General features: G+C 40.3%; 1 protein-coding gene across 1 annotated transcript; it reads right to left on the reverse strand.

The window, feature by feature from the left end:
• Window positions 1–934: 934 nt before the first annotated feature.
• Window positions 935–8,492, reverse strand: LOC104079025 (neurexin-3-like; the record flags this gene model as incomplete). The annotated part of the gene is made up of 2 exons (XM_009580894.1): window positions 935–1,096; window positions 8,191–8,492. Coding segments are annotated over 2 exons (464 nt in total), but the record flags the coding sequence as incomplete, so codon positions are not given.
• Between the last annotated feature and the right edge of the window lie 2,609 nt (window positions 8,493–11,101).

An 11,101-nucleotide genomic window follows, 5' to 3' on the forward strand; every position in this document is an offset into this window, starting at 1 on the left:
GGAGATGTCAATATCTGTATCACCATTAATCACAGTGATCATCACAAATTCTATTAGAAGAGACAGGAAAGAAGACAAAGGCTGACTGCAGGGCTTATCACCCGAACAACTGCACCAAGTTTCGGATTTGGGCTGAGGCTTCATCTTTTTTTTTTTTTTTTTTACCATTTTTTTTTTCCCCCAGGGAACACTATTCTAGGTTCCTGCTGCTAGCCAAGCAGTCCAATCTCTATTACCCATGTGTGGATTTTCTCAAAGTTGTGGATTAGCTACGTGACAAAGGCAGCCAGCGAGCATGAGACAACATAGTTTTGGAAGCCAGCTAGCTATTCCTGACCAATGCAGCAACTCTGCACAGTACACTTCAGGTCCACACGCCACGTTGTTGCCACATCCCCATTATACCCTCATGCTGCATTCTCCTCACATAATTTACACATACATTTTATGCTACCGTCAACTTTCATTTTTCCAGTTTATTCTAACTCTGTATTTTCCTGGAAAACTGACAACTAACAATATTCCCAGGTAAAATCCAGGACCTTAAAAAAATATCCTAAATAAGCTTCTGATTATGATTTTTTCACCCAAAAATGCTGCTTAGTAATCAAAGGCCAATTATCTTTTTTTAGTGGTTATTGCCTCAGTGCCTAGAAGATTGTAATGCTTTCTTCTGAACAGTTAACAGTTTACAGAAGACACCTCTCCCACTACCATGGGTATTTTTTGTGTAATCCAGGCACTAGAAGTCTGATTCTGACCATAAGCTCATGAGTTTTGCGGCTGATGCCTTCTGTCCAGCTGACAAGTTTATCCTTACAGAGCTGTTGCAGTATCAGCATAAAATTCAGCATCAGGAAAAGACATTGAATGTGTAATGAAAGGCATTGAGAAACCAAAAGCACAGAAACAAGAATTAATTTGAAATAGTTACCTCTTTGAGGCAGCCCATGAAGTTGTTGCTTACTGGAGAGCCAGGCAAATCAGCAGTACTAGGGCTCCCTCCCACGTAAAAGAAGTCATCTGAGCCCAGCATGGTGTAGTCCTCCTGCGTGTAGCCCGTGGTGGTAAGGATGCCATCCACAGAGATTGTCACCTGTTCAAGGGACACAACGGACAAAGAAAATCCCAGCAATGACCTTACAATCCTGAACAGAACAAGTTACCTCCCCTATATTTTTATGTCAGTTTTATTAAGGATTTTGTCAAGATTTGGTATGTGTTTTTTTAGTTCAGCCAAGCTCCATTTTCTGGTCTGCTTCATCCACAATGGAAATGCTCCAGCAACTGCTTCTCCCCTTTCTGGTGTATCAGCACTGTCAGGCTGTCCCGGCAGTCTACCCATCAAGATGCTTTCCATCTATTCAGGCCAGAAAATGGAACCGTCCTTGAAAGGGATTTCTCATATTAGCTGATTTTATGATTAATTAGTATTTATTTTAATGATTACAGTTAGTTATGGTTGTTAGTAAAAAAAAAAAAAACCACTAATGAAGACGAGGTTGGTATTTTTTATTTATGATGTTTCTTTTGCTCACGGCACACTGACAATCATGCATTCGGGGAGGGGAGGGGGAGGGATCTCACTTTCAATACATTATGGATGTGCATGCCATGTACCTAGAGAGACACACACCCACCACCCACCACAAAAAAAAAAAAAAATACAAACTAACTCATAACCAAAATGTAAATAGGAAATAAATCAAATTAAGATAAATCAAAATAAATCAACCACACACCAACAAGTGTGAGAGAAGCAGAGATGAGAAAGAAAGAAAGAAAACACAAAGCGTGCACACACTGCACTTTGACATGTCATGCCAATATATCTGGAGCCCAGAAAGATGACAGGGAAAAAGAGAGAAAAGAGAGAGAAAGAGAGGAAGAAAGAGAGAGAGAAAAAAACTATTTCACACTTGCATGCAATCAAAAATAAAAATACCACACAAACCGCATAATAATCAAAAAACTTAAAACCAAACAGAAATGTCCCCAAAACCTCTAAACCCAAACATATGGAGGGTGAAGGGGGACGGAAGAAGAGGGAGGGAGAGGAGCAAGTGAATTTGATGTGTTTTGCTTGGATGTTGTTAGTGGTTTAAAGGGAAGATGGAGGAAAATAGATTGAGGCCAGGAGGGGACGGGCGAGTCACCAGACGTGGACATGCCATGCAGAGTGTGTACTGAAACAAACAACCGGCTGAGCTCCTGTCGGCCACGGCAGGTAGAGGTCAGAGAGAGAGAAAAAGTGAGAGAGAGAGCAACAGGGAGGAGAAGGAGAGAAAGAGGAGGGAGGGAAGTGGGGGAAAATCAGGAGAAAGAGGACAACTCCGGCCAGTTTGCCTGTAATAGCCGTTGCCACAACAAAAGGATGAGAGAAAAAGAGAGCCTTCACCACCACGGACTAGAGGCCCTGCAACGTTTCTGATCTAGAAACCTTCAGAGTAAAAAACAAAAACCAAAAGGGGAAAAAAAAGCAAAATGGAAACCAAAGCAAAAGAGAGAAAGCTAAACTCAAAAGGAAGGGACAAAAAACCCAACAATTTGTCACTGGAATGGAAAAGAACAACTAAAGAGGGAGGTGAAGAAACCAGTGAAAGAAATGTCCAAACCCCATTTCCAGAAAAGTTGTGTTAGTTGCTTTTGTTGCTCATTTTGCCATTAAAAAAGAAGAAAAGAAAGGGGGAAAAAAAAGGGAAGGGGAAAAAAAAGCGTTTTCAATGAAATTAAAATAAAATTAAAGGAAGAAGTAAGTATAAAGGAAGGGGGAAAAAGAGGGGGTAGGGGGAGGAAAAGGCAGGTAACACACGGCAAACCCAAAAAAAGAGACAATAAGAATGATATCTACCAGACAATGTAGTTTGTTTACCATAGCGTGTCCAATGCCTGAGTGCTTTGCGGAAAAGGGGGAAGAAAGGAAATTAAAAAATCGTGAACAGAACGATTGTTAATTAAAATAACTAAAAGCAAAGATGAGTCGTTAGGGTGTTAGTACATTAGTTGGTTAGTAAAAATGACACATTGCATGAATGGTCTAGTGTTAGTCTTTCAAGAAAAGGTGTGGGGCACCTCAGACACACAAAGTGAGAAAGAGGACAATATGACCAGGACCCTATGGGGAACCATGCCATCTAGACTGTAAAGAAGAAGGGTGCTGCCTAGTCTTCCCACCCTGGTATTAGTCATTAACTTCAACCCTCATATACATTATCCAGGACTGAAGCAAAGTTAAAACAGTGCAATACTTACTCTTCAAATACCCATCAAGGTGTTTCCCTCAAACAAGAACCTTACCCTCAGAGATGCACACGCACAGTACACAGTTCGCCCCTTCAGCACAAACCCAACCTTCTTCCTCCCACCACCACCCACCTACATTAACTACCCTCAAGTGTTGCAGAGTATCACAAGCAGGCCAGTATTTCCTTTGGCTGGAGGATACAGATGAAGATGAGTCCAAGACTCTGAGTCTTCCTTCCAAGTTTCCCAATCTGCAGGTTTCTTTACAGCGGGTGAGTTTGTGACTTTCAGGAGAAGCACACAAAAATGCCTGTGCTTGGTTGTTTGCCTCTAATTCACTTTTGTCATCCGAGAGTATAGGAGTTGAACCTCTCCTACTGTAGGAAGAAATGTGTCGAGGAATTGTGTAGGAAGAATTGTGTCACTTGTGTCAAGGTTGAAGACAGAAGATTGACAAGATTTAGTGTCTCTCCTGTTATACTGCATCTATATTACAGAGGAGCTAGGAGAATTCACCAGTCGGTTCACTTAGTTGGGTTTAGCAAAACTTTGCAGATGCTTTGTTAATCCCTCCTAAGTCATGCAGATGCCAACTGTTCGAACCTACACAGTGTTTCTTGTTTGCTTTTTAGCAGCTGGGGAACTCAAGATCTTTATAGCAGATTTTGCATGGTGACTAGCTTCAGTGTTAATAGGGAAGTGCAGCCCGTGGAGGCTCCAAGTCCATGTTCCAATGTGATTGAAGTTGGCAGGAACTATCCTAAATTACACAAGCAAGATCTATGCTGCCTCATGTTAAAACTATCTGCTTGCAAATTTCAGAATTGTGCATTGACTAAGGAAATAAGTTTGTGAAAATTTCATGGTGTTGAACATAATGTCCCAAGTCTATTTTATTTGTCTATAGGAATGAAATAATAACATTCTGTATTTGGGTATAATGAGCACAAACTCCTGAATTCTTCATCAAGGAAGTCTCACTCTCAGTGATATGTTGTGTTAGTAAATCCATTTTTACAAACAAGAGAGTTGGAGTATGGGATGAGGGGAAGAGCATGCTAAAAATGAGACAGAGTGTCAGCAGCAGACCTGAAGACAGACATGAGAAGTCTGACCTTCAGTCTCCTCCACTCCTCCTCCTCCTCCTCCCACCAGACCACACTGCCCCAAACATGCTCTGAAAGCCCTGGTAAAATACAGCCATGACTGTATTTCTAGTAAAGGTTTCTCACAAGGCAGAAAGAGGGCTTAGTTTTAACTGAAATAATAAGATAAATAAACAAGGAGATTTGCTTTGACATTAACAATCACTACTCAAGGGAATCTGTGGGTTCACTTGGCTTGTCTCTAAGGAGATTAACTGCTGTGACAGTAATTTGATCTAAAAAAAAGCAACACTTAGTACTCTCCTAGCTTAGGTACAAAACATTTAACAATTCCAAAAAGTACTGGGCAGAAGTCCAGCTATTTAAAGTTCTGCTCTAATTCTAGGAACAACCAAAAAATTATGCAAATCCCCCTCTCCTTTCTCCCAACCCCAAAAAGAGCAGAGGAAAAGACGAGATGGCATCCAGAAGGTGCTGATAGCTCATTTACCTGGAATTGGTTTAGCTTTGGATCATATTATTGGAATTCCTAATTTTATTTTTTTCTAAGTTCATTTTAAAGAGAAACATATTTATCTCCAGTGTCGTGTTTTCAACCAATTACAAGGAGGCTACTGATTTCCTTAAAAAGCTTCAATATGCATGGGCAATGTTTTCTGTTGGGATTTTTTGTTTGGTTTTGGGGGGAAACATGAGCACAGCTGGAAACAAGACTTCCAAGTGACCTATATTATGCTTCAACTTTACAGGTGAATTTATGTCAGGAAAGATGCAGAGTAAGTAATTCTTACATACAAAATTATTTAGTATATACAAAATTATATTGTATGTAATAAAGAAGAAAATGTATAATTTTATAAATGATAAATAAACTTTGTCCTTTATTACATCTTCTATGTGAAGACATCAAAGGACTTCACAGGTTCATAGCCTGTCTGAAAAATGGTTAAGTATGAAATTCTTAAGTACATGAAATTCTCTCTCATGTACACACAGATAAAACCAGGAGACATTAGCTGCTGGAAGCTGCTGTCAGAATGGAGAAAAACAGAACTCCTGCATCCTGTGCTTTATTTAGAATGGGGTCTTTATCTTTTTTTGTTGTTGTTATTAAGTGAAGCATTTATAAGGTCAAGATACAGAATGACCATTCTTAGTTGTGTCCTAAAAAATGTCCACAGGTATTAATTAGTTATCGGGCATTCAAGTTTTCAATCTTTTCCAAACTCTTCATCCTGAAGATTGAAGGGTTTTAAGACTTCTTCATCCCTAGTAATATCAATTAAAAGTAAGAATGCACGGGACCTGACAGGAAAGCTGCAGCATTCAAGGTTTCTCCTTATTGAAAACTGTGGTTAAACTTATCAATAATTTTTGGATGACAACTTTCAGGACTAGCAGGATTGCTTCTGTCAAGGCCTCATCAATTCCAATTTCTGGGCAGTTTTAGGTTCTGGGTCAATGTCTTAATTTTGAGACTGAACTTGATCAGAAGTTAAAATGGAAGTATCCAGGGAAAAGATGACCCAAAAAAATTCCAGCCTTATTGATATTTATTGCTTGAACTGTATTCTGTCATGCTTATCTATACAATTGGACCTGAAATCACCTCTGCTACTTATTTTTAATTTGATTTTAAGACTGGCCTTTCTTTGGAAAGAGCACAGCCATCTTATTAAAACATTGTCTGTCTTGCCCAGTCAAGTTGCACCCTTTAAGAATTCAGGATTGCATGAAAACATCCATAGTGAATATATCAGGAGGATTAAAAATTTGCTGGCAAGCGACTCACCTGCTTTCTAATAATCACCAAAGCACTGTCCTGGTCTAATCAAAGACGAAGAGGTATAGACATATTTCCATTTAACTATGGACCCAGAAAATAAATAAAAAATCACTAGCTGAAAGATTAGGAAAAGAAAGTAAGAGCTTCCCATCCACAGTTTTTTCTGTGACCCTTCCTCACTTTCTGCTTCTTCAAGATCCAAACCAATCCTGGCATGAAGCAAGGATGCATTTTGCTTCAGGCACATTTTCCCATTGAAAACCAATTTCTGGCAAAAATAAAAAGTATGATTAACTAAAATTACCAGTAAGCTATACCGAGATATTCAGAGACCAGCCATTCTGAGACCATCTAAAAATAAAAAACACATCAAATAAAGCTATATATTCTGACCCTTCCAGACTGACAAAACTCAACCAGGTGGTGCATGTCCCTCCACTGGGCTGATGGGAACGTTTGAACGAAATAGGATCATTAAGACCCATCCACTGCATAAAAAATTAAATTTGCATCTGCGTATAAACTATTGAAAACAGACTCATGTTGCCATAAGTAAGAACCCTGCAGTCTCATAAAAGTTCGATGACAGATTTTTTCGTCAGACCCAGACATCCTGAGCATGTAGAAATACAGGGATTCACATGGGAAAGATAAATAAATATCTTCAGCCCCAAACCCAAGTATTTAAAAGAAAGGTGTGAAATCCTCATAACAGATAAATTATCCAATGACATCTACTAGTCGACACTGTTTCTGATCCCTGGCACTGATTATCCTATACCCACAGATTTTATCTTAGCTACTGTAAAATGCTACTGCAAAAGCTGTTTTCTCAACAAATGACATTGTATAAACTTAAATAAAACTATTAAGGGTTGTGTTAATATTCACATTAATGAGCAAATAAACAGATCATATTGTTTTCACAAATTGATTTTAAAACCTTAGTTTACAAGCTATTTCTGCTGCCTCTACCAATCAGCAAGGTACCAAATAGCTCCTATTCACAGTGTAAACCTCATTTATCATGCAGTGGAGGGGGCTTAGTGACTTGATATATTCACCAGCTTTCAGAGCAAGGTTATTTCATTTTATCTTATCTATTTATGTCTGAATTTATATTTCTTGAGGAAGGCTTCAGGATTTTAAGACTAGCCTACTACCAAATACGTCACCTGATAGAGTTGTCTGCTTAGAAAAGCAGCATGCAGATGTGCAAAATTACAGTGGTAAAATCAGAAAAACTTTTCCAAAGTGGAATTGTAGGGTGCTGGATTGATCTGGGTTTGCTTGGCTTTTTTGATCCTTCCTCTTTTCCAGTCCTCACAGCCAACAGAAGAGTCTCATAGGCAGAGACACAAGAAATAAAATAGAATCTCATTATAGAAAGAAGGGGGAAAAACAAAAAGAGAAAAGAAGAACAGAGAATCAAGAAGACTCAGAAAGACTCCAGCCAAATAATTCCAAAGCTATAAAGTTAAAATAACTACACACATACCCACCAGCCTGGATACCTGCACACTTACATGCACACACAAAAGAAAAGAAAAAGTAAAGGAAAAACAAAAGATTTCCAGAATTAGAATTATGACATCATGGCAATGGTTAAACCAATTAACAAAACTGAAAGAAAAAGAAGAGAGGTGTAGAGCGTTGGCTGTTGGAAAAAGACTCTGTTCCCACAGTAATTAAATGCAACAAGAATATTACTGATAAGATTGAATCATAATTAAGGAAATAATAAAATAAAAAAGGGAGAACAGAAAAAGAGAAAAGGAAAAGGGAGGTGAAAGTAACGTCACAAGTTTTTATTATTAAATCAAACTGGAAAAAAAACAGAAAATTAATAAAGTGGAAATGGAGATACCGCAACAGGGATAAATTCCCATCAGCTAATGTTTTTTCACTGTCCTTTAGACACCAAGATCCAGAAAAGGTGGAGAAACTCTAGCAATTCCACTGAGCATCCCCATTTCTCCATTACTCTCTCTCATCTGCCCATCCCAATAAAACAGAATAAAATTTTCCCCAGCATTTTCTCCCCTTCACCATTACCTGCCGCAGGTTGCGTGTCACCTTAACGTCGTGCCATGCGTTGTCATTGAACTTGCCATTGACTGGCTCCACAATGGCCTCGAAGGCCCCAGACCCCAGGTTAATGACCAACGAGACCGCACCATCTTTCAGGGCCAGGTTGACATAATCAGCTGACTTGCCGGTGTGCAGAATGAGCCCGTTGCGTTGCCATGTCTTGAAGGAGAGAGTGATCTCATCGCTGCTGCTCTGGATGGGGTTTTGCGACAGGTCATAGCAAAGGTATTCGGAACCACGGAAAGTGGCCATGTTCTCATCTCGTGCTGGAAAAAAGGGGAAACAAAAGAACTATTCAGCAGTCAACCAAGAAGAGATTTAAGGTTGTCATGAAATTTCCGAGCAATCCCACAGCACTGTTAATGTTCTATACAACCATATATCATGGCACGCTAATGATTGTACAGCTCTTCTTGTAATACGGCTACCAAGAGAATTAACAGCAGGGTCCTCAGTACCGAAGAATTTCAGTGCTGCGTTTTCAGTTTCACTGCAGCACTGTCACCATAGGGACCGTTCAGAAGTGTGCAGTGGAGTCTAGGAAAAGTACATTTAAAGACACTGCTATAAGACACTTCACATTGTTTTTGGGAGAATGATGGAAAACTCTACTATTCATAACATGACCATCACGTATGTGTCGTTCCAAAAGAAACTAACAGTTCCCAAAGATTAGTATTTAGCTTCATCATTAATGTCATCTGAACTTATCTTAACCCATCTGCCAGGCAATTTAAGACAGGCATCAGAATATAATCCTGACAGAGCTGCCCCTTTCTTTCAACTGAATGAGAGGCCAAGCAGACAAGAGAGCCACATGAAGTGTCCTATAGTTTCCTTCTCTGAGAGCATGAGGGAAGTCCACATAAAACATTTTGTCCAGAGCTGTAAGTAATGATGTTGCTGGTAGACACATCTCAGAACTTTGCCTGTCTGATCACCTTATCCAGAAAAATCTGTACTAGACAAGCATATCTTTTTCATTCAGCAAAAATAAACATGGGGGAATTATTCACAGCATGTGACATGAAGTATTTCCTCAGTAAGAAAAAAATCTCTTATGTACACTAAGGAAAACCACTGAACTAATTTCTTAGCAACAGGAGGCAGCATTTGAGTACCATAAAAATCCTTTGTGTGAGCTAGAAGTCTGCTTCCTAGTACCTGGGCTTCCACAGTCACTCAGAGCCAGCTCTGCGGCTGTGTTGCACTCGCGTGACTCGAGCCAGTTGTGTACCCCATTTTTGCCCAGTGGAAGAAATACAGGTAGAGCTTGCAGGAGGGCTGTCTGTAGCCCATTCCTACCACTGCCACCTAGAGGAAACGGTGCTTACAATGGAGTCTATACAGATCCCCCCCACTCCATATTGCAGCACCTTTCTGACTCCCAGCTGTGAAAGCGAGCCTGAGCATGAATAGCTAGATGGTACAAGCAGTCAAGCTATCATTGCTTACAATCCCTGCATAAGGCAAGTGCTGGTGCTATTGCCACTGACATTAATAGCATTTTTCTGCCTCATTTTGTCTCATTTAGTAATCCTAATACAGATTAGCCAGAATTTATTAGTACAAGACTGAAGGGAAAATACTTGTCATAGCCGTTCTTAAAAAATAACTACATGGTAAAATCTGTGCCCTCACAGCATGAAACCGTGGTGACAAAACAGCACAGTGTTGCAACATGAACATATATCATCCTCAACTGATAGGCCTGCTTTAAGCAGAGTCTTTTGCAGTCTTGATTGAGGGCATCACAAAATGAACTCATTAAAAAATCTGGGTACTTTGAAGGCAGCAGTAATGTGTGCTTGTACTTATATAAGCAAACCATGTGTCTATATAAGCCTGCGAGAAAACAGTAAGACAAATTACTCCCTGCAACAGTACAGGTTGGGAGCCAAATGGCTCAAAAGCAGCTTTACAGAAGAAGACCAGAGGGCCCCTGCAGACAAGTTGAGCACAAGTCAGCAGCGCCTGCCCTTTCAGCAAAGGCCAGCACATCCTGGGCTGTGTTGGCAAGAAGGCAGCCAGCAGGCCCAGGGAAGTGATTCTTCCCCTAATGGACACTTGTGAGATCACATCAGGAGTACTCTGTCCAGTATTGAGCTCCCCTGTATAAAAAATCGCTTCAACATACTGGAGTGAGTCCAGCAAACTGCTACCATGACACTCAAGGTGCTGGAGTAGGTGATGTGTATGGAGAGGCTGAGAGAGCTGGGTTTGTTCTGCCTCAAGGAGAGACAGCTCAAGGGAAATCTTACTGCTCTCTGCAATGACTTAATGGGATAGCATAGAGAAGACAGGGACAAATTCTTCTCAGAGGTCTGCAGAAGGAGGATGAGAGGCAATAGACAGCAGAATACAAGAAATTCTCATTCTATATAAAAAAATGTTTCATCTTGAGGATGGTCAAACACTAGGAAGGGCCTACAGAGACTGCGAAATCTCTGTCCTTAGAAATACTAAAAACTTGATTACACACAGTCCTGAGCTGCCTGCTCTAACTGGACCTGCTCTGAGCTGGTGGTTGGACTACACTGCCTCTGGAGGTCCTTTCCAAATTACTTGGTTCTGTGATTCTATTCTGAATACATTCAACTACCACCAAGGAATGGCTATGCTTGTGTCAGTGTTCAACCAGCCTAAGCACAGAGGGCTGATGTTGATTGCAGTTCTGGAAGTGAGAGCCGAGCGCTTAACAACCCTCTCCACGATGATAATTCCCCTGCCTAGTCACTCCTGATCCATCGGAAGGGAACGTGTTACAATCAAGTCGGACACATGCTCTATGTACCTGCAAGTAATTCCCACGAAATAGCCAGCCTCTGAGGGCAGGAGTCAAACACGATCATTATGACTGAGCCTTTTTTCCACA

This window comes from Fulmarus glacialis, unplaced genomic scaffold (assembly GCF_000690835.1).
Source record: "Fulmarus glacialis isolate BGI_N327 unplaced genomic scaffold, ASM69083v1 scaffold46496, whole genome shotgun sequence".
In the NCBI taxonomy this organism is placed as follows: domain Eukaryota; kingdom Metazoa; phylum Chordata; class Aves; order Procellariiformes; family Procellariidae; genus Fulmarus; species Fulmarus glacialis.